The sequence below is a fragment of the Brassica napus genome, chromosome C2 (genome assembly GCF_020379485.1).
Source record: "Brassica napus cultivar Da-Ae chromosome C2, Da-Ae, whole genome shotgun sequence".
In the NCBI taxonomy this organism is placed as follows: Eukaryota; Viridiplantae; Streptophyta; class Magnoliopsida; order Brassicales; family Brassicaceae; genus Brassica; species Brassica napus.
The window spans coordinates 21177880-21201252 of record NC_063445.1 but is presented as its reverse complement, the minus strand read 5'-3'; the positions used below and the strand labels follow the sequence as shown (position 1 = coordinate 21201252).

General features: G+C 35.7%; 3 protein-coding genes and 1 long non-coding RNA gene across 5 annotated transcripts; 2 read left to right on the top strand and 2 right to left on the bottom strand.

Annotated features, from left to right (window-relative positions):
- The first annotated feature begins 6978 nt into the window (after positions 1-6978).
- Positions 6979-9188, top strand: LOC106355841. The gene is made up of 5 exons (XM_048748830.1): positions 6979-7326; positions 7406-7679; positions 7809-7981; positions 8068-8914; positions 9154-9188. The coding sequence occupies exons 1-5, from the start codon at positions 6979-6981 to the stop codon at positions 9186-9188; spliced, it is 1677 nt and encodes a 558-aa protein (XP_048604787.1).
- A 1166-nt stretch (positions 9189-10354) lies between these two features.
- On the bottom strand, positions 10355-11395 carry LOC106357057. Of its 2 annotated transcripts, none has more exons than XM_013796743.3 (4): positions 11280-11395; positions 11069-11191; positions 10818-10967; positions 10355-10703 (listed from the first exon to the last, which is right to left on the bottom strand). In XM_013796743.3, exons 2-4 carry the CDS (start codon positions 11186-11188, stop codon positions 10602-10604), a joined length of 372 nt encoding a protein of 123 aa, XP_013652197.1. In that variant the 5' UTR covers positions 11189-11191; positions 11280-11395; the 3' UTR covers positions 10355-10601. The 2 variants fall into 2 exon arrangements, with proteins under 2 accessions (XP_013652197.1, XP_013652198.1); XM_013796744.3 differs by having other exon boundaries at positions 11069-11209; positions 11280-11372.
- A 219-nt stretch (positions 11396-11614) lies between these two features.
- Positions 11615-15650, top strand: LOC125582104. The gene is made up of 2 exons (XR_007319964.1): positions 11615-15002; positions 15104-15650. It is a non-coding gene; the product is annotated as an uncharacterized LOC125582104 (long non-coding RNA).
- A 1516-nt stretch (positions 15651-17166) lies between these two features.
- LOC106353778 (anthranilate phosphoribosyltransferase) lies at positions 17167-20885 on the bottom strand. Its single transcript, XM_013793574.3, has 10 exons — positions 20365-20885; positions 19289-19774; positions 19062-19219; positions 18911-18994; positions 18773-18825; positions 18587-18668; positions 18373-18480; positions 18170-18293; positions 17836-17921; positions 17167-17743 (listed from the first exon to the last, which is right to left on the bottom strand). Exons 1-10 carry the CDS (start codon positions 20750-20752, stop codon positions 17522-17524), a joined length of 1791 nt encoding a protein of 596 aa, XP_013649028.1. The 5' UTR covers positions 20753-20885; the 3' UTR covers positions 17167-17521.
- Between the last annotated feature and the right edge of the window lie 2488 nt (positions 20886-23373).

Genomic DNA, 23373 nt, shown 5'->3' with positions numbered 1-23373 from the left:
GACACTCAACTTGCGATGGAATACTAAATTGCACTCCCTTTGGTGGTGAATCCATCTTCCTCTTCTCCTTCTCTCTTTTTTTTATCCGGCTTCTCATTGATCGGAGCTTTCACCAGAATAGTCACTTTAAGCGGTTTTCCGGAAGAATCCATGGCCTAAACAAAGAAACGAACTGTTATGTTAATTACTTAAAACGGAAAAGTAAACTTTCTTCTTCAAGAAAAAGAGAACTGATTTTCTTGAGTTTTCTCTGAAATAAGTAAAAAAAAATGTTTCGTGTAAGGAACAAGAGGAGAAGATTTAGGAGTTACGGTTTCTTTAACGGTATCTATTGAAGAAGCTCCAAAGAAAAATACCAAAAGAGACGAGGGAAGAAGGAGGAGTCCTCATATATAACGGTGGTTACTTTTATATTCCGTGTAGAAATGTTGATAAAAAAACTTTATTTATAATCATAGATTGTATAACTCTTTGGGTATAAACGGTGACCAATGAAGTACGAGGAATAATGCATTCCCTAACATTCCTAAAAAAAAACACTGTTCACAAGGAATAATTCTTTGTCATTCCCTCTCATTCCTTTTTTTTAAAGATAATTAAAGAACAAAATTATTTCTTGTTAAATTTGAGAATGACAAACCATTTTTTTTATTCCTGCTATTTTATTCCTATACATTCATTTTCTATTCGTTCTTCTTGTTTCCCGGTGGTTTGTTTTCTTCACAGTGTTCATGAAAATTTACATGAACACTATCACGTCTATATTCTTTACATTTTCAATATGAAAATATAAGATAAAATATTGTGAATCTTCTCCACTTAATATATGGATAATTACTAAATTTCTAGTTTCACCAAAAAGAAGAATATACTTCTTCAGTTTCATATCAAATATACTTGCAGCTAAGTTGTTAATTTAAATTACTGTCATTTTATGGATTCAAGAGTAAAAATGTTGATATAAAACTAAGATATTATTTTTGACTAAAAAAAACTGAGATATTATTTTGTGTTCTCTCAACTTCACTGTTAAATTTTATTTATATTATTCATTCCCTGAAAACTTCACTGTTAAAATGTTCAAAACTTCAAATGGAAACTAGTATCATATGCCAGGTTCAGCACTTCTTATATTCACATGTACAGTACCTCGTAGGTCATGATCAGTATAAGTTGATGAACAAATAAATAAATAAATAAATAAATAAAAGAGAACCGACCTTAACCACTAAACCAGAATGGACGCCTCTTCTTCTCATAAGCATTAGGAGAAGCTCTTCGTAGTCTTCATGGCAAAAACCAGCCACAAATTCCTTCCCTGTCGCCTGCAGTTAAAAACAGGCCATGAAATGTCTGAATACAACCCCTCTGGTATTATGTTTTCCTTAATTTTGTCTTAGGCATCACGACTTATGTATGAACTATCATTAACATCTCGAGCCATTAACTTTTGGTAGGAATTAGTACCTTGAGCTAGTAACAAATTATTAATGCTTATACACTAGGAGGTCTGGGTTTCAATTTCCGCAAAAGACAGAATTATGCGAATTAAGGGAGAAAAAAGCTTACAAGAGATCTGCAGTATGGCGCAAGGAGTACCGTCAAACGTGGATCCCATAGGGCGGCTCAGGTGATGCAGTCAAGCGTGAATCCTCGTACGGTAGGTATAATTATCGACTGTAAAATCGTCTGTAATATTTTTCAAAGTTGTAATAGCATAATTAACCAGTGTTAAAAAAAGTAACAAATTGTTTTGATTAATTAGTGTGGATAAAAAAATTGGTCAATAGAAAAGAACTTCAAGATGTGAATGTTTAAACGTTTTCTATTACCTAAACGTTGACACTATATATGACTTGCATGATACGAAAAGATAGTTTCCTACGAAAAAACAACATCATAGTAATAAAGTATTGATGATTGTAATGCATGGGATTCTATTCAGCTCGCAACCGACTATTCAATTTAGACTTCAATTACCAAACATGATGTACCTTTCAAGTAGTTGTTGTGTGGCTGTGTGGGTCAACTTTCCTTAGTTTGAACTCAAACAGGTTCAAAGAAAACTTGAATCGGATTCAAAAGTTTATTTAATCTATTTAACCAAATACTTATCGGTTTTGGATATAAAATCCAAAGTTGAAACATGTGGCAGATTGAATAGTATTATGTTCATTCTTTTCGTTGTAAACAATCAAATTTTTGATAAAATGTGATAAGTAGTTATGCAACATATAACAGGAAGAAAAAAATGAAATTTCCATTCACTAATAAAATACGCCTCTCAAAGATAGTTTAAGTTCAGGTCGTTAAAATATAAAACTAATCTTCGAGGCACCGGGAAGAGAAGATTATATATATAGACCCATAGTAGAGGAGTTTACAGTATGACTTTCAGTTGCTTAATCATGTACCTATAAGACGAAATAATCCTACTAAAATATTTTTTAGAAAAAACCACAAAAGTCATGGCCTAAACAAAGAAAACGAACTGGTATATGTTAATTGCTTAAAAACGTAAAGTAAAAAATTTCTTCTTCAGACACAGATGAGAACCTGATTTTCTTGAGTTTTCTTGAGAAGTAAGCTAAAACAAAGTTTCTTTAAGTGTATCTGATTGAAGAAGCTTTGAAGGAATATATTTATATATACCAAAAGAGCACTAGTGGCTATAATTAGTAGCTCAATTTCTAGTTTCACCAAACGGTCTTGAGAATATACACTTCTTCAGTTCATATCAAATATACTTTCAGCTAATAAACTTTGACTAGTGGCTATAGCTTTTTTAAGAGTGTGAACAGACAATAACAATAATGTTCTCCTGAGTCCTTTCTGTAACATTCTTGAGTTAACCAAAGTTTATCACCGTGTATTGAAACATGAAGTAATTATCATTATACTTTTTCAAACTATCCATAATATGAAAAACTCATTGATTTGAATATGAATAATATGAAAAAATCATTGGTTTATGTGTAACTTTCTTGATGTGACTAGTAGTGTGTACATTATTATAGTGGTTTTGAAATGTTATTTTTTTTTGTGATGTACATTTTCTTCAGTAATTTAACCATTCGCACTCTCAGAATCAAATTTTATTAAATGGAAAATGTTGGTTTTCTGTAAACACTGGTAAATTAATTCTTATTTTATGGGTTGAAACCCATAATTTTTTCAAAATTCAAATCAACAATAATATAACATTACTTTAGTTGTAGACATCAACGAACGCACAATGTATTAGTGAGAATCTTATGCAACTCATATATGTGTTCTTGAGAAGGATGTGTTCAAATCTTGAATATTGGCGGAAGGGTTAGATTTTTCCGACGTTTTTCGATGGTCTCTTGTTGGATTACGCCGCGTTCAGGAGCCGGAGCACACTCAACCTCCGGTGGAAGACTAGATTGTGCCCTCTTTCGAGTGTTGAGTCCATCTTCTTCCTCTTTCTCTTCTTTCTCCGGCTTGTTATTGAAAGGAGCTTGTTTTTTTAATCGATTTGACCAAATAATTATTGATTTTGGATGTAAATCCAAAGTTGAAGCATGTGGCAGACTGAATAGTCTTAAGTTGAATATGTTCCTGTAAGCAATCAAATTTCTAATAAAATGTGACAAATAGTTATGCAACATATAAGACGAAAAAAATAATATAATGACTCAACCATGAAATTTCCATTCACTTAATACGCCTCAAGATTACAAGTTCAAATCGTTAAAATATAAAATTAACATGTTCTTGTCCAGACACCGATAAGATTATGGATCTAAAGACACATAACGTAGAAGGAGTTTACAGAAAGCGTATCAATTTCAGTTGCTTCATCATCTATTATTCTACTAAAAATATATAAAAAATCAAGATAAAATCGTAACTAAGAAACTTTAGATAAATCAGAAATTCCATGCAAGGTATTAACGAACGTAATAAAAAAAGCTAAATATGTATTAGTGAGGATCTTATGAGACTTATGTATCTGTTCTTGAGAAGAAAATGTTCAAATCTTGAATGTTGACGGATGTAAGCCTCCATGGGGTGGATATTTTCCGACGTTTGTTAATGGTCTTTTGTTGGATGCTGCCGCGTGCAGGAGCCGGAGGACACTCAACCAGCGGTGGAATTTTAAATTGTGCCCCCTTTGGAGTGGTGAATCCATCCTCTTCTTCTCCTTCTTTCTCTAGCTTCTTATAGATCGGAGTCTTCACTTTAAGTGTCTTTCCCGAAGAATCCATGGCGAAGAAAACTGAATAAACAAAAACAACAAGGAAAATAAACCCTTTGACATAAACTAGTATGTTAATTACTTTAAACGAAAAAGTAAATTTCACTCTTCAAAGGATAATGAGAACTGGTTTTCTTGAATTTTCTAAGCAAAAGGAGGAGCAATAAGAAGATCAGGTTTTAGGGCTTTTTTCACTGTATCTGATTGAAGAAGCTTTGAAGAGAAAATACCAAAAAGAAAAGAAGAAGCAAAGGGTTTGAATGGTAACCAAGGGAATGAAGAGGAACATTACATTCCTTAACGTTCCTCAAAAATGTTACCATTCATGAGAAGTATTTTTTCCTCTTCATTCCTTCTCATTCCCTTTTTTGTAGAGAATTATAATGCAAATTTGTTCCTTGTTAATTTTGATAAGGAGCCCTCGTTCCTAATCATTCCCAAAATTTTATTCCTATTCATTTCTAATGTTCCTCGATGGTTACCATGGTTACCAGTCACACCCAAAGAGTTGTGGTGAATCTGATATCATTTTTAACTTAATATATAACGGTGGAATATTTTTCATCTAGAAACTTTATTTTATCAACGATTTGGATAACTCTTTGTTAATTTTCTTCGTAATGTGAATGAAAATAAACGTGAATCACTATCACGTCCATGTTCATTACATTTTTAATATGAAAAAATAAGATAAAAATATTGAGAAGCTTCTCCACTTAAGATCTGGATAATTACTCAATTTATAGTTTCACCAAAAATAAGAATATACTTCTTCCGTTTCATATATCAAATATACTTCCGGCTAAGCTTTTTTTACTTAAATTAATGTCATTTTATGGGTTCAGTGAAAAAGTTTATATAAACTCGAGATTATTTTTTTGTGCTATCCAATAAGTATAAAGGGATTTTAAAGAGCATGAGAAGAGTTATTGCAGACTAGGACCAGTAGTTATAGCTTTTTAAGAGTGAATAGACGATAATAATGTTCTCCGAGTCCTTTCTTCACATTCTTGAGTTAACCAAATTTGTCACCGTACTAAGACATGAAGTCATCATTTAACTTTTTTGAAACTAGTCATAATCCATGGCATTATCCTCAGATGAAAGATCCCGAAAAACAAGAAACCAAATAAACTCAAAGAGGTTGCAAGAACATGATAATGTTTGTTTGATCATAAAGGGGATAGGGGATAGGGGATATTCGTCATCTCGAAGTAACCACCTCGTTGCCCACATAGGTGTGAAAAGATATGAGCTGAACTTCATCGACTTGAATAGGATTAATATGAAAGAATCCGCTTAGATAAATTGTGAATCACTCAAAAAAACAAACATCAGAAATAAACATTTATCCTCAAGATTCTGTATATAGCATTCAACATCTATCCACAGAAAACCCACAAGCATTAATGTTGTGTGTCCACTCTGTAAAACAACACTCTGATTGCAACAAACAACGATAGATGTCCACAAAAATGAAACAAAAAAGATTCAAGGAAAGGTGTTTCTCTATTCCGTGTAAGATGATTTGTCAAAGACTCCAGATTGTTGGGAGGAGCTATTTCATTTTGCGTGAGACTAAACATGATGTACCTTTCTATTTAGACTTCATGTAATTTTTGTGTTAGCCGTGTGGGTCAACTTTCTCGAGTTCGAATATTTTAACATTAAAGGTTTAAGGAAAAGTTGAAGCATGTAGCAGATTGAAGCATGTAGCAGATTGAATAGTTATAAAATCCAAAGTTGAAGCATGTGGCAGATTGAATAGTTATAAAATCCAAAGTCATGTGGTAGATTGAACCATGTGACCAAATACTTACTGATTTTGGATATAAAATCCAAATTTGAAGCAAGTGGCAGATTGAATAGTTATGTTGATTCTTTTCGTTGCAAACAATCAAATTTCTGATAAAAATGTGATAAATAGTTATGCAACATATAATACGAAGGAAAGAATGACTCAACTATGAATATTCCGTTCACTGATACTTCTCAAGATTACAAGTTTTCAAAAAAAAAAATGTTCTCGTCCAGGCACCAAGAAGATTATAGATCCCAAATCCATTAAGTCTTACAAAAAAATGTATGAATTTCAGTTACTTCATATCTTTAATTCGATGGTAGACTAAATATTCTACTAAAAATATACAAAAAGTTATAGATTGTAACTAAAACACTAAAATAAAATCCAGGCAACCATCAATGAACGCACTAAAACGCTAAATATGTATTAGTGAGAATCTTATGCGACTTATGTATGTGTTCTAGGGGTTTTTGGCTTATTAAATCCTCAACTCTCTAATTTCGGCATATTTAATCTCTAACTTTTATTTAAGCATAATAAATATTAAACTCTTTTAAAGAATCCAATTAAATCCTGAATTTTCTATTTTTTGGCTGAAAAGAGCTTATGTTAACCTAGATTACTACTTCGTCACGTCTCCGTTACGTCGTTCTTCACAGAAAACTCAAATCGTATATCTTTTGGAACCCTCACTCATTGAATTAAGCAAACTCACTATGAATAACAAGAGACAAAAACTGGAGATTAGAAGGTCGACAAAAAGGTAAGCTTCGTTCTCAGCGTATTAATGTTACGATTCAATTCAATGAGTTGTGTTCTAAAACATTATTTGAATTTTTTTTAATGATATGTATCGGTAGTCTTTCCATGACGGGAGACATCGAAGGTTTAGGTTCTGAAACTCATGGTAGAAACAATGATGGTGAGAATGAAGAAGAGAATTAATTGTGACATGGTTGAAGAAGGTGCATCACAACTAGAAGAATTGTTTGGAGATATTGCACAAGATGATGTAAGTGATGATGATAACAATGGTGATTTATTGGAGGATGATACAATTCCTCATGTTTCTGATTCATCGGAGGATGAGTACGAAGACAATGAGGACATGGTACAATTTCATCCAAATTATATAAATCCAGATGAGCTTCTACATTTGGGAAAAACCTTCAATACTGCAGCAGATTTTAAGTATGCATTGGTTAAGTATTCTTTGAAGACAGAGTATGATGTGAAGCTGTATAAGTCAACGACTAAGAAGCTTGGAGCAATTTGTTCATCAAAAGAGTGTCCATGGAGGGTTTATTGTTCGTTTGAGAAGTCAAGAAACAAGCTGATGATTAAGGTTTATACAGCTGAACATGTTTGCAATAAATCAGGTTACTCAAAAGATGTTAAAAGTTCCTGTAATTGCCGAGCTGTTTGAGGAACCTCTTAGACTGAATCCAAAACTTTCACCAAAGGAGATGATGGAGTCTATAAAGGCAGACTACAATCTGAATGTTACACTGTTTCAGTGTGAACATGCAAAGAAAAAAGTGGTGGAAAAAAGAAGGAAGATGCATGGAACACAATTTGGTAGACTATGGGATTATGAGAAAGAAATCCTTGTATCAAATCCAGGGTCCACAATGGACATTGAGACACTTCCAGGTCCAACACAAGTAGAACACAAGTTTTACAGAGTTTATATATGCTTTGAAGCGCTCAGAGAAGCATGGAAACAGACATGCCGCCGAATAATTTGACTAGATGGTGCTTTTCTAAAGTGGGATATAAAAGGTGAGTTGTTGGCTGCGGTTGGAAGAGATGCAGATAATAGGATTTTCCCTATCGCATGGGCTATAGTTGACATTGAAAACAATGATAACTGGGAATGGTTCATCAAACATATCCAAACTGATTTGGATCTTGGACAAGGAGACAACATGACAATAATATCTGATAAGCAAAAGGTTTGTTGTGAAGATTATGAGTATATCTATCTAGTTTTAAAATTTATGTTTGTATTCTGATATTTTTCATGTTGAACTGATCTTAGGGTTTGGTAAATGCTGTGCATAATGAGCTTCCACAAGCTGAGCATCGAATGTGTGCTCGACATATCCTTGCAAACTGGAGAAAAACTAACAAAGATAAAGAGTTGGAGCCTATGTTTTGGAAAATAGCACGAAGCTATACTATAGGAGACTTTGACGACAACCTTGAAGCATTAAAAACCTATAATTCAGGTGCGTATGATTCCCTACAACGCACTGCACCTACTACATGGTCTCGGGCTTTCTTTAGGGAAGATTCTTGTACTATTGACAACTCGAACAACTTGTCTGAATCTTTCAACAAAACCATTAGAGAAGCTCGACGAAAACCATTGCTTGAGATGTTAGAGGACATTAGAAGACAAACTATGGTACGTAACGCTAAACGGTCTACTGCTGGAAATAGATGGAAGGGGAAATTTACAAAAAAAGCACAAGCTGAGATTGAAAAGAGTCGAGCTGATTCAAAAGATTTCATTCTGTATCAAACCACAGGTGATGAATATGAAGTTGATGATCACGGGACTGGATATCGTGTCGACGTACATTTGAAAACGTGTGGTTGTCGAAAGTGGCAGCTGAAAGGGATCCCTTGTAATCATGCTATGTGTGTTATCATAGGGAAAAAACTAAACCTTGATGACTATGTATCAGAGTATTTTACTACTCATAAATGGCAGCAGACATATGCTCGGGGAATGAGAGTTGTACAAGGAATGAAGTTGTGGCCACGTTTAAACAGACTCCCTATTATACCACCAGACCCAAGACTAAAACGAGGAAGAAAAAAGAATCATAACCGACGTAAAGAACCTCACGAAGATTCATCAAAAAAGGGAAGAATGACAGGTGATGGTAGGACAATGACATGTTCACATTGTAAGCAAGAGGGACACAACAAAACGACGTGTTCTAATCCTCCTATGGTGGCAGAAAAACGTCCTCGAGGTCGACCAAAAAAGAATCTACAACAGGTTCGTATATATGATTTAGCTATAAGTTATTTTATTTCTAGATTTGTTTATCTTAATTTATGTTCTTTTGATTATCTTTCTTATGGTTTATACATATAATATTTGTTCTTGTAGGCCGAAGAGATGTTGCAGAGATATGGATATACTAATCAGAGAAATCTGATTAAAGTCTTTGTTTCTTTTTATTCTTTGAATGGTTGTGATGTTGTTTGGATTTTTTCACGATCTTGTTTGACCATGCTTAGAATTTTGTTCTTTTTGAATAATTTTGTTCTTCTTGATGTTGAACTTATGATATACTAGCTTTTAAGAACAGAGCCATCATCATCGTGACTCCATAAGAACCTTAGTTGTGTTGTCTCATCTTCTACAAGTTTTCACTTTATTCTCTGTTCTAAATTAATCTGCAACTCAACTGTGTTATGTATTTAATATTAAGCAGAAAACAAAATAGATCTTCATTCTCCTTGGCTACTATTTCTTCCAGCAAACTAAACTAGTATTTTTCTTAGTTGACCAACAAAAGTTTAAATTAAACTTATATGCATATTCTATAGCTTAATCTAAAATTAAATTTGTTATCCCATCATTGTTCCCCAAATTTGATCAGTTGATTGTGGATTATGGATCGGTGTGAAAAGATTTTGGGTTGGAACTTAAGGTTGGTGAAAAGGCGACAAGAAAACAGCGTTAGTGACGGAGTCGTAGCTTATATTAACATAAGCTTTTTTCAGCCAAAAAATAGAAACTTCAGGATTTTGTTGGATTCTTTTAAAGAGTTTGATATTTATTATGGCTAAACAAAAGTTAGAGCTTAAATATGCCGAAATTAGAGAGTTAGAGATTTAATAAGCCAAAAACCCGTGTTCTAGAGAAGAAAGTGTTCAAATATTGAATGTTGACGGAGGTAAGCCTCCGTGGGCTGGATCTTTTCCGACGTTTTTCAATGGCCTTTTGTTGGATTCCGCCGCGTGGAGGAGCCGAAGGACAATCAACATGCGATAGAATCCTAAATTGCACTCCCTTTGGAGTGGTGAATCCATCTTCCTCTTCTCCTTCTCTCTCGTGTGGGTCAACTTTCCTCAGTTTGAATATTTTACTCAAACATTAAAAGGTTGAAAGAAAAGTTTAATCGGATTCAAATGTTGTTTTTATCTTTTTTGACCATGTGGCAGATTGAATAGTATAATGCTGAGTCTTAGCTTTCGTTGTAAACAATTAAATTTCGGATAAAACGTGATAAATAGTTATGCAATATATAAATCCGAAGAAAGGAATGATTCAACTTTGAATCTACGAAAAGAAAGCGTATGAATTTCAGTTGCTTAATCATATATCTATAATTCGATGGAAGACGAAACAGCTTAGTAAAAATATACTAAGATAAATAATAGTAACAATAATAAATAAACACAAAATCCATGCAAGGCAGTACTAACGAACACACTTATGTATTAGTGAGGATCATATGCGACTTATATATGTGTTCTTGAGAAGGAAGTGTTCAAATCTTGACTGTTGACGGAGGTATGCTTCCTTGGGGTGGACTTTTTACGACGTTGTTAGATGGTCTTTTGTTGGACTTCGCCAAGTCCATCTTCTTCTTTCTCTGGAGCTTGCACCGGAACCTTCACTGTAAACAACTTTCCCGGAGAATCCATGGCCTAAACAACGAAAAGTAACTGGTATGTTAATTACTTCTTTTTTTTTGCAAAAGGTATGATAATTACTTAAAACGTAAAATTAAAACTTTCTTTTCTTCAGAGACAGATGAGAACCTGATTTTCTTGATTTTTCTTAACATATAACTGCAAACTAAATGGTTCCCCCTCTGGAGTGGGGAATCCATCTTCTTTCTCTGGCTTCTTATTGATCGGAGCTTGCACCAGATTCTTCAGTGTAAACAACTTTCCCGGAGAATCCATGGCCTAAACAACGAAAATGTATTGGTATGTTAATTACTTTTTGTTTTTTTGCAAAAGGTATGGTAAAAGTAAAACTTTTATTTTCTTCACAGACAGATGAGAACCTGATTTCCTCGAGTTTTCTTGATAAATGAATGCATACTGAATTTTTCTTCTTTCTCTTCTTTCTCCTGCTTGTTATTGATCGGACTCTTCCCTTTAAGCGACTTTCCCGGAGAATCCATGGCCTAAACAAAGAAAGCGAACTGGTATATGTTAATTACTTGAGTTAAAAGGTAAAACTAAAAACTTTCTTCTTCAGAGACAGATGAGAACCTGATTTTCTTGAGAAATAAGCAAAAAAGCAAAGTTTCTTTAAAACTGTATATGACTGAAGAAGCTTTGAAGGAATATATATACCAAAAGAGCTTTGAAGGAATATATATACCAAAAGAGCTTTGACTAGTGGCTATACTTTTCAGCTGAGCTTTGACTAGTGGCTATAACTACTCAATTTCTAGATTCACCAGAAGGTCTTGAGAATATACTTCTTCAGTTTCATATATATCAAATATATTTTCAGCTAAGCTTTGACTAGTGGCTATAGCCTTTTGACTTGTGGCTTATAGCTTATTTTAAGAGTGTGAATAGACAAATAATAATAATGTTCTCTTAGTCCTTTCTTTAACATTCTTTATTTATTGTCTTTAACATTCTTGGGTAACCAAAGTCATCACCGTGTTACTGTAACATGAAGTAATAATATGAAACCAAATGAGCTTAAAAAAGGTTACAAGAACGGGTAACTAGTCATCGACTTGAATAGTGAATCACTCTAAAACGAGCTCAAAGAGGTTACTAATCATCGACTTGAATAGGATTAATATGAAAAAAATCACTAAGATGAATAGTGAATCACTCATAAACACATCAGAAATTTATAACCATCTCTTCTCTCTTACTACATTTTGTACATAGCATTCACCATCTATCCACAGAAAGGCCCCCACAAGCATTTATCTTATTTGTCCACTCTGTAAAGCATTTATCTTATTTGTCCACTCTGTAAAAACAACACTCGGTTTTCGACAACAACAACAACAGAGACTTAGAGAGTTTTGTCGACAAAAACGAAACAAAAAAGATTCAAGATTCCGCGTATGCATTTGTCAAGACGCCAGTTTGTTGGAGGAGCTATTTCATCTTGCGTGAGATCTCAATGTAATTCAAAAGCTTCTAGAGCCTTCCCACTGTCAATAGCTTCCTTTGCTCTCTCCATTGCTACAGTAACATCTTCTGCTCCTTCGCACCCCAATAAATGATCTACAATCCCAGCATTTAGGACGATTATATCATAAGCCGCTCCTTTTTCACCACGCAGCGCTGCCAAATCCGGCTCTATGTGCTTCGACACCTTCTCATTCAATAAAGGTATATCAAGTTCTTTCTCTTTCTCTTTTGTGGGTAACCATTGTCCCCAACAGTGTGAAACATAAGAGGTCTTATCGAACGATCAGTTCAGTTTCTGTTGGCTGAAACCCATAGTTTCTTGCATTCACCTCCAGGTTGAAACTCGGATTACCTAAAACTTGACGCTATTACTTACATGGTACTGCGATTACACCGAAAAATATATAAAATTTACGAATCTTAATGAGAGAAAGAAAAACAATCACAGAGTTAGTATCCTTGAAAATAAATAACATTATAATATGAAATTATTGATGACTGTAATGCATAGGATTCTATTCAGCTCGAAACCGACTATTCAATTTACTTGGACATTACCAACCATGATGTAGACTTCTATTTAGACTTCAAGTAGTTGTAGTTATGCCGTGTGGGTCAACTTTCCTAGTTTGAATATTTTTACTCAGAAAATTCGAGGTTTAAAGAAAAGTTGAATCGGAGTTACATTTAAAAAAAAAAATCTATTTGACCAAATAATTGTTGATTTTGGATGTAAATCCAAAGTTGAAGCATGTGGCAGACTGAATAGTCTTAAGTTGAACATGTTCCTGTAAGCAATCAAATTTCTAAAAAAATGTGACAAATAGTTATACAACATACAATCAAATTTTCCATTCACTTAATACGCCTTAAGATTACAAGTTCAAGTCGTTAGAATATAAAATTAACATGTTCTTGTCCAGGCACCGATAAGATTACGGATCTAAAGACTCATAACGTAGAAGGAGTTCACAGAAACTGTATGAATTTCAATTGCTTCATCATCTTTTATTTTACTAAAAATATACAAAAAAAAATAAAGATAAAATCGTAACTAAAAAATTGGATAAATTCCATGCAAGGCATTAACGAACGTATTAAAAAGCTAAATATGTATTAGTGAGGATCTTATGCGACTTATGTATGTGTTCTTGCGAAGAAAGAGTTCAAATCTTGAACGTTGACGGAGGTAAGCCTCCGTGGGGTCGTCTTTTGTTGGATTCCGCCGCGCACAGGAGCCGGAGGACACTGAAGCAGCGGTGGAATTTTAAATTGTGCCCCCTTTGGAGTGGTGAATCCATCCTCTTCTTCTCCTTCTTTCTCTAGCTTCTTATTGATCGGAGTCTTCACTTTAAGTGTCTTTCCCGAAGAATCCATTGGCGAAGAAAACTGAATAAACAAAAACAACAAGGAAAATAAACCCTTTGACCTAAACTGGTTTGTTAATTACTTTAAACGAAAAAATAAATTCACTCTTCAAGGGAAAATGATAACTGAGTTTCTTGAGTTTTCTAAGAAAAAGGAGGAACAATAGGAAGATTAGCTCACACCAAAAAAAAATATATATATAAGAAGATTAGGTTTTAGGGCTTTTTAAGTTTATCTACTTGAAGAAGCTTTGAAGAGAAAATACCAACAAGAAAAAAGAGAGGCAAAGAGTCGTGGAGAATCTGATATCATTTTTAGTTTAATATTATATATAAAGGTAGAATATTTTCCATCTAGAAACTTTATTTTATCAACGATTAAATAACTCTTCGTTAATCCTCATAATGTGAATGAAAAATAAACATGAATCACTATCACGTCCATGTTCATAACATTTTTAATATGAAAAAAAATAAGAAAAAAAATATTGAGAAGCTTCTCCACTTAATATCTAGATAATTACTCAATTCACCATAAAGAAGAATATACTTCTTCCGTTTCATATATCAAATATATATACTTTCGGCTAAGTTTTTTTTAATTGAAATTAATGTCGTCATTTTATGGATTCAATGAAAAAGTTTATGTAAACTTGAGATTATTTTGTGTGGGTTATCCAATAAATACAAAGTATTTTAAAGAGAATAAGAAGGGGTTTTTACAGAGTAAGGAACGGTAGTTATAATAGTATTTTAAGAGTGAATATCTTATTATATAAAGTTGACTTGTGTGATGCGCACAGCCCTCCATGTCAGCAAGGAGGAAAGGGCGTTTTTCGACACGACAGCTTTCTCTATAAAGTTCTAAACTTTCGTTGATGAAAAATTGTTCCAACGAATGGGCCCAAAAAGACCATAACAAGTCGAATCTAATATTGCTGACCTTCTATAACATAAACATAATCCATTTATAGCCCATGTCTCTTTCAATGACTTCGGCTTCTTCAATCTCATCTTTTGCATCGCAGATGTTGTAACGCCTCTGTAACGTTCGTAATCCTCATTCAAACCTTTCATTAATTGTTTTCATTTGCTCCCTACGGCCAGCTCCCCCACTACGTTCAATTTAGTGACTCCTTCTCCGCAGCTCTTAAACTCCCTAATTTTTGAGACTATAAATAAGTGATGGAGACGTAGTCAAGGTTCACTGCTTCACCCTGTTCATCATAATTCTCCTTACAGACATATCACCATCGAAGATCAAAACAACAATCGGTATCAACTATAAGAATATGGATCTAAAGGCAAATCATAAGATTCTTTATAATAGAAACAATTATATATTCTAGGAGAGCTAGAGATTTGATATACCTTTGTTGCAGGTTTCTTGGCCGTGTCTGAGATCCAATCTACATGGCGGATTATGGAATACACGGCGGTGAGGAGTTTAAGAGGCTCTGTGGTGAGTTCATGCCGTCGTCTTTTACAAAGTTGAGGTTTATTGAATAGGGTTAATGAGTTATCCAAATCCGCTAAAGTAAGTCTCAACATACTGAAATACAGAAAATTCATATTTTTCCTTCGCTTGATCTTCCCCGTCGCCGGATCTGAGATTCTCTCACGTAACAGTGGTCAGTACTCCTTTAAGCAGTTGTCAATACTCCTCAACCATTTGGAATACGCTCGCCTTGAAGCTTCGCTTATCTCTGCCATCATCTTTTTGGACAGATTCTCTGCAATCCTTGCTTTGTTTGTCGATAGACAAAGCACCATAAGTTTCTCTGTTTACTGGCGTTGCAGTCGCCGATCTATTTTATTTGGAGAGAACTCAATCACCGTCTCCACCGCAGCACATTCAGGAGCTCAGCTTCGATCCTTGCTGAGATTGATCAATTAGTTAAGAAAAGAATCTCATCCTTCAGAGAGACAAACATAGATTTCTCCAGCAGAGCCATGCAAATTTGGTTTTCAACAAACTGATTCTCGAATCAAAATCGAATCGTTTCTCTTGCCATCTCCATTACTCAATCCTCTATTTGGGCCTTCATTGAACTATCTTCAGCTTAATGGGCCTCCAGAAAATCAATTAAGGCTCCACTAATTGGGCATCTTTTAATCATCTCTTCATGACATATTATACTCCTCTTCATGGGTTCAGTCTGATTCTTATAATTGGCTTTATTTAGTTTTGTAACAATAACTCTTACAACCTTTTTATATATAATTCAACAGTGGTCGGTACTTTTCCCCTGGTGGTAGGGGGAAGAATCTGATTCAATCGGTAGTAAAGAGCCAATGCAGGTATAAGTTTTTTAATAAGTATATAGTATGTGCAGTTTTTATAAAAGTGATACATGTAAACTATGAAATATAATAAGAAAAATAAAGAAATATATACAACTTGGTTAATGATGTGGATGCTCTACGATTCATGAGATTCCTAAATTGCAGTTGCTAATGTAGTAATTATAATATAATGATACATGGGCCAGGTGGGAAGCCTCTTGGTTGTCATTTGCTTTTAATGAGATTTGAGTAGTAAGAACATTGAGTTGCTTGGAGAGGCATTGGTTGTTTAAATCTCATGATCTTTTTTTTTGTTTTGCCGTTTATGAGGTATGAATACTATCATTGCTGATTTGAATAACAAGTGGGCTATATATATGCTGAACCTGGTGGTTGGAATGGTAAACAATCATTTCAAGATCTCATAGACTATGCTTTCAACAAAACAATTTAATCCATCGTAACAGTAAATTAAATGGAATAATTTGGAAAAAAGAAGTCCAAGTCCTAATTTACAATATACACAACTCCATTTACAAACTAAAAAAAAAAATATGCAACACAATAATCATGGATTCAATATCATTTTGAAGACATAATATTTAACTAATACGTCAACAATGAAGCTTCTGACAGATTGCTACATCCATGGATTGTTACTGCTTTAAGCGGATGAAAGAATCTGTTATCTTCATTCAAACAAGATAATCACAAAACAAACACATGCATTTGCATGTTTTTCTTTTGAAACATAAACTTTACCATATGTTTTAAGGTCAACTTTACTTTGGTGCAACTATCATCTATTTATTATATTTTTATTGAATCGATAAATGAAAATTACTTATGCTATTCATCTTTGACCTAAGCAACTTCAAAACAAAGTAATACACTACAATCACTAACCACTATTAAATGGATCAATAATAGAAATTTGAATTCATTAAAGAATAAAATATACGAACCCAGCGCTACGCGCCGGAATACCACTAGTACAATAATAATGTTATGTGAGTCCTTTTTCACATTCTTGAGTTAACCAAAGTTGTCACCGTGAAGTCATCATTGAACTTTTTGAAACTAGTCATAATCCCTGGCATTGTCCTCAGATGAAAGACCCCGAAAAAAAGAAACCAAATGAACTCAAAGAGGTTGCAAGAACATGATAATGTTTGTCTGATCGATCATAGAGGGATCGAATACAAACTGTGGGAAAGGATACTGGTCATCTCGAAGAAACCACCTTGTTGCCCACATTGGTGTGGAAAGATATGATCTGAACTTCTTCCATCAATAGCAAAGGATCAAAATCCCACCTACAAAGCAATTTCATAGACCAATGAAACACAAAAAAAAAAGGATTATTTTCTTGGAACTGATACAGGGAAGCTCATCTTGCTATATGTTCTGCTGGCACATCTATATGAGCTGAATTCTTGTGAATCACTAAAAAACACACAAACATGAGAAATAAACATTTCTCCTCCAGATTCTGTACATAGCATTCACCAACTATCCACAGAAAAGCCCCCACAAGCATTTTATCTTATGTGTCCACTCTGTAAGAAAACAACACTCAGTTTGCAACACTCCAGACTTGGAGAGTTTAATTTGTCCACAAAAAAAGATTCAAGGGAAAGGTGTATGCAATTCTCTATTCCGTGTATGTCAAGACTCCAAGATTGTTGGGAGGAGCTATTTCATCTTGCGTGAGATCTCAATGTAATTCAAAAGCTTCTTTAGAGCCTTCCCGCTGTCAATAGCTTCCTTTGCTCTCTCCATAGCCACAACCACATCCTCTGCACCGTCACATCCCAATAAATGATCTACAATCCCAGCATTTAGCACGATTCTATCATAAGCAGCTCCTTTCTCACCACGAAGTGCTGCCAGACCAAGCTCTATGTTCTTGGACACCTATCAAATTCAACAAAACTATATCAATATTTTTTTTTGAGTAACCATTGTCCGCAACAAGTGTGAAATAAATATGTTTTAAGAGGTCTAACCGAACGATCAGTTCTTGGAGTCTCTGTTGGCTCAAACCCGTAGTTTCTTGCGTCCACCTCAAGGTTGAAACTCTGACGTGACACCCCTACAATTACAAAAGTTACTCGAGTCATAAGTTGCATGGACCAACAATCTAAACAAGTGACAGCTCTTGATTAGTTGACATAGCAATCTAGAATGGCTAATTCGCCAAAACAACACTTCCATCACCAATGGAATATAGTAATACTAAGACTCCATGCCAACTATGGAGTCCCATTGGTTCATATAAAATATCAAAGCAATAGATTCTGCAATGAGACTAGGAACGTTGTTTTAATTAGTTGTTCTTACCGTCAGCTTCTAGAGCGGTTTCTGAACTCAAAGAACGGAAACCAGAACAGTAGTTAACTGGAAACCCTTTTGATGCAGTTGCAGCTCGCACCCTTGTTGTCATTGAGAGTGCCCCTTCTTCTCCCTGCATTTACCAAACGAGAACTCTTGTTTATTCCCTGAAATCTTCACACTGTAAAAACTTAAAAGAAAAGAGAGTTGACCTTAACCACCAAACCAGAATGAACACCTCTTCTTCTCATAAGCATTAGGAGAGGCTCTTCGTAGCCTTCGTGGTAAAACCCCGCCACGATTGATTCCTTCCCTGTCGCCTGCAGTTAAAAGACAGTCCATGAAATGTATGTATAGAGTATACAAGCAGCTTCTCTCAAGTCCTATGGAGCATGTAACGCGGTCACCTCTGATAGATCCCCTTACCCTTACAAACTGCTGAACTTTCTCCGTTGTTGCCAGAGGAGGACGCTTCTTTATATGCTCCCTCATTCCCACTAGCGAATATCTGCAACCACCAAAAAGAAAAAAAAAATAGTACACATTAGCATAGCTCCATGTCTAAAGCTAAACAAAGGAATAACTCAAACAAATATTTATCAGTTATCATACAAAGATGGCCGAGCTTCCCGTAGACTAAGATATGCAAATCCAGCCTTCTCATCCTATAATTTAAAAACTAACAGGGTCATATAGTGATAAGCTGGCTATAGAGCCCTGTGGGACATTAGTTAAAACTATTGTAGGCACCTCGATGAGTTCTTTTGCCTGGTGAACAGACAAGCTTGTTTTTGCTCCCATAAACTTCAGCATTTGCTCCTCAGTCACACCCCCCTGGACCAAAAAGTAAAAACTTATCATCTTTAGGAAACTGAAAGAGATTAATTTTCGTTATTACTACCTTCGGAGGCATCCATTCAACGCCATGGAGCAGTGACGATTCACCATAGCAAGCTCTAACAGTAGCCACAAACAGCGTGCTCCGAAAGAACCGAGTGTTCCCATCATAAGGCTCCCCATAATGTGTCAACGACTTGACATCAGCAACAGGAGCACCCCCTGAAAATTTAGTTAAAACATGTGTTAAACTCAAGTCATAACTTTCATTTGAATAGTCTGGTTTCTTACCAAGCTCGTCATCAAAGGCAAGGCAGTAAGCTTTAAGCTCACGATCCGTCTCTCTATTCATACGCTGACCGATCAAAAACGCCGAAAGCAACGACTCGCTCACTCCAGAGGCTAACCCCCCATCTTCACTTCCAAGCGGCAGAACGTCTCTTAAAACACCCTTGACCTCTTCATACCCAAGATGACCACCTGCCAAAACCTCTCTAAGCGCACCAACCAACCTCATCTCCTTAGATTCATTGCCGACAAAACTTGGCCCAACAGAGTTGCTAGTACCCAAAAGTGAGCCTTCAGGGTCTGCAATGAAGAGCACATCAGGAGGTAGCGCCCGGACCAGGAGCGGCCAGAACACATCCATCGCCCGCTTTTCGCCTTCGCTCCATTGAGTCTCCTCAGGAAATGCGTTTGCACGGATTGTCATCCCAGCAAAGAATGCACCAAGCTGGGCCTTTGACACAGGCGCTTCTCCTTTTAGTTCCCCTCTAGCTGCATCATAGTGAGAACCAGTAAAGACTCTTTTTTTCAGTCTAAAATTCTTTTATTCAATATTGTCTGTCAAAGACAGTAACATAAAAGTTGATCAAGAAAAACCAAAACAAGCTCTTCTAGAAACAATCTAAGCCGTTAGAAAATAGAATCTGACAAATACGACTATAAAAAAAAGAGATCGATGATGAAGTCCAAACAGAAATTTGGTTCCATGTTGCCAAATACATTGATATATCCACTCAAGAAACTATACAGAGTCAATCACTAAACAGATTGTTGATTCTGGAAATGACAAATCTCGGTGTACTAGTAAAGAACCACATGTATGTATGTATTTTAGGATAAAGAATATCATTCACATAATCAATAAACAGATATTTTCCTCAATTAGTTTTGTTAATTTGCGTTTGTTCATAACACAAACCAAGAAGCCTAACCAAAACAGACTAAGGTCTTCATTCACATTATTAATCATAAGAACATGAAACCAAACAAGCTGAAGATATAAAGTTTGAAACTTTAATATAAAGGCCTAAGCTTTCTTGATAACGATTAAGTCAAACATGAATCCGCTGATGCTTCTTTACCTGATCTGAGTATAGTATCAAACACCTTGAAAGCCTGTTCTTCGCTGAGGGGTCTTGTCTGAGTAGGTCCGGTGCAAACCCTAGCTTGAGCGTCAAGAACGGTAGGGTTAGCTTTGGGAATCTCCGATCTACGGTAAGTGGAAGAAAGAGCCGGATTCTTGATATCAGACTCCTTGAGCCCAAACTGCTCCATCATTGCAGAGTCCAACACTGCTTTCATCTTCAAACCACCACCGTGAGGGAGGAGCTTCCGCCGCCGCGGATGGCCGTTGAAATCGGTTAAAGGGAACCGGAGGCATGAGGAAGGCAGGGCGTCGGAGTAGGTAGGCCTCTTGATCTGAAGCGACGAGATGGAGAAGGAAGGTTCGGGGCTGAGGAGAGCTTTCATCGGATTGGATTTGTCTGTGTTAGTCTCGGTGTGGGAGTTTCTCAGATTACGGTATGAACCAAAACGTTAAAACTTAACACTACTTTTTATTACATAATTTTAATCAGACTAAAGTTGGTAATAATTATTTTGCTTTTTTTCTTGCCTTTTAAAGATATGATAAGTCACATTCAAGTTCGCATCTTTGTGACTTTACAGGGAATGTCTCATGTTCTATTTATAATGAACTTGGTAGGTACAACAGAGAGCAAGGCAGAGAATCAAGCTGAATACCCCGCCGAGACAACAATCGGTTCTCGAATTTGATTTAAAACAGAACATCCAGGGTAGTGTTTGTTGCTTCTGGGGTTTCTCTCTTTATCCATACTAATTTTTGTGTCCCATAACAAATTTGGCCGGCTGTATTTCCATTGATCCTCCATGCTCCAAAAACTGCATGTAATATCACTCTTTATTCATTTTCACTTTTGAATACTTTTCATTTTAATTGATGTTTTGAAATTAATGCATATAGATTAAGAAGATGCAAAATTTTTACATAAAAATATCATTAACAAAACTAGTTCAATCAATAAAAAAAATCTAATATTATGTAATTGATAACAAATCTCAAGCAATATTAAACTTTTATCCTTTTTTATCAAAAAACTTTTATCTAAGATAACTAAAACATCACTTATTTATTTTTGCAACAAAAATAATTTATTTAACCATCAAATAAATTGAGCTCTGCCTGCGAGATGATGGAACACGAGGCTTATCTACTCCGGTTCTCTTTTATAGGCGAGTCTATGGGCTGCGATTTTGCGGACAAAAAGACGAAAAACTCTTAGACGATTTTCTTTGAACCCACGTTAAGACGGGCTTATTGGGCCTATAGTTTTGTCATTAGTAATTGAAGAACAAAACTTCAATTGTCGACCAATCCTGTGCCAGATCGTCTAGTTCATTTGGTTTGTGGGCTCAGCTCCACCTCTTGGGTTCGATTAAGGCAGAGAGAAGAGAAAGAGTGATGATACTGTGATTAACATGTATATGTCAACTAGGTGTTTTCATGCAGTTAGTAATTTATTGATTTGGCCAACGATGATGCCTCCACTACAACAGAAGAAATGGAAGCATTGACAAAACAACTGACCATGGCTTTTAGAGATGAAAATACTTTCTGGGAACAAAAGAGCAGAGACCAATGGCAGGCTGGTCGAGAAAGAGATCGAAGTGGAGAATGTAGCTGTTCAATACTTTCGAGATCTTTTCTCCACCTCTTTGCCAACACAATTAGACCCCTCTCTTCGGTTTATCTCGGAAAAGGTGTCTAATAACGACAATAGGTTACTCTTAGAGGAACCGTCGGAACGAGAGATCAAGAACGCCCTTTTTGATATAAACCCGGATAAAGCTCCAGGCCCTGATGGTATGACCAGCAAGTTTTTCCAGAAATTCTGGCGAGAGATGCGGCAAGACATTATCAAGCTTGTCCGTGATTTCTTCGTAACTGGTAGCTTTGACCCGCTGTTGAACCAGACCAATATCTGCCTCATCCCAAAGAAGAAGAAGCCACGGGAAATGACTGAATTTAGACCTATTAGTTTATGCAATGTCAGCTATAAGATTATTTCTAAACTCCTCTGCAAGAGACTAAAGAGAATTATTCCACACTTGATATCGGAGACACAATCAGCCTTTGTGGCCAAACGTTTGATTACCGATAATATCCTAATAGCACAAGAAAATTTCCATGCCTTACGGACGAATCAACGATGCCGCGAGGAATTCATGGCAATCAAAACAGATATGAGCAAAGCTTATGATCGCATGGAATGGAGCTTCTTATCCTCATTGATGCTAAAGATGGGTTTTGATGAAAGACTGGTTGACCTCATCATGTGTTGTGTCACATCTGTCTCATATCAAGTCTTAGTCAATGGACAACCAAAGGGAAAGATCATACCGAAGAGAGGACTAAGACAAGGAGATCCCTTATCCCCTTTTTGTTTATCATGTGCACAGAGGCTCTGATTTCACTCTTGAACGGAGCGGAGGGAGAAAATAAAATAACGGGGCTCCGTGTCTCTCGCGAAAGCCCTAGGATTTCTCACCTCCTTTTTGCCGATGACAGTCTTTTCTTTTGTAAGGCAGATCCAAGCCAATGCAAAGAGATCATAGACACCCTCGAGACTTATGGAAATGCATCAGGACAACGACTAAATGCGTCTAAATCATTGATGTTCTTTGGAAATCGAGTGGAGCATTCCCGCAAACAAGAAATAAAAAATGTCCTAGGCTTCTCCCGTGAAGGCGGGATGGGGATGTACCTTGGATTTCCAGAATTTATTGGCGGATCAAAGATGAAGGTTTTCTCCTACGTACAAGACCGCTTTAATGGACGGATCAACAATTGGTCATCGAGACTTCTCTCTAAAGGGGGAAGAGAAGTACAAATCAAAGCTGTGGCCCAAGCGGTCCCGACTTACGTGATGTCGTGCTACTTACTCCCACAAGGCATTACTAATAGATTGAGGAGTACCACATCAAACTTCTGGTGGAGTTCCAACCAGAACAGCAGAGGCTTACATTGGATAGCATGGGATGAAATCTGTACCCCTAAAGATTCAGGGGGA

Bases quoted from the DNA above. Each gene is read 5' to 3' on its own strand.
- LOC106353778 (XM_013793574.3), bottom strand. From the start codon at position 20,752: ATGAAAGCTCTCCTCAGCCCCGAACCTTCCTTCTCCATCTCGTCGCTT. The intron at 19,220-19,288 runs GTAAGAAACCAG...CTAAATTTTCAG, and splicing joins TGCCTTTGATGACGAGCTTG to GGGGTGCTCCTGTTGCTGAT. The intron at 18,995-19,061 runs GTAGTAATAACG...TTTTTGGTCCAG, and splicing joins TTGAATGGATGCCTCCGAAG to GGGGGTGTGACTGAGGAGCA.
- LOC106357057 (XM_013796743.3), bottom strand. From the start codon at position 11,188: ATGGATTCTCCGGGAAAGTCGCTTAAAGGGAAGAGTCCGATCAATAAC. The intron at 10,968-11,068 runs GTTCTCATCTGT...TTCGTTGTTTAG, and splicing joins AGAAAACTCGAGGAAATCAG to GCCATGGATTCTCCGGGAAA. The intron at 10,704-10,817 runs GTTCTCATCTGT...TTCGTTGTTTAG, and splicing joins AGAAAAATCAAGAAAATCAG to GCCATGGATTCTCCGGGAAA.
- LOC106355841 (XM_048748830.1), top strand. From the start codon at position 6,979: ATGGTTGAAGAAGGTGCATCACAACTAGAAGAATTGTTTGGAGATATT. The intron at 7,680-7,808 runs GTCCAACACAAG...GGGATATAAAAG, and splicing joins GGACATTGAGACACTTCCAG to GTGAGTTGTTGGCTGCGGTT. The intron at 8,915-9,153 runs GTGATGGTAGGA...TTGTTCTTGTAG, and splicing joins AAAAAAGGGAAGAATGACAG to GCCGAAGAGATGTTGCAGAG.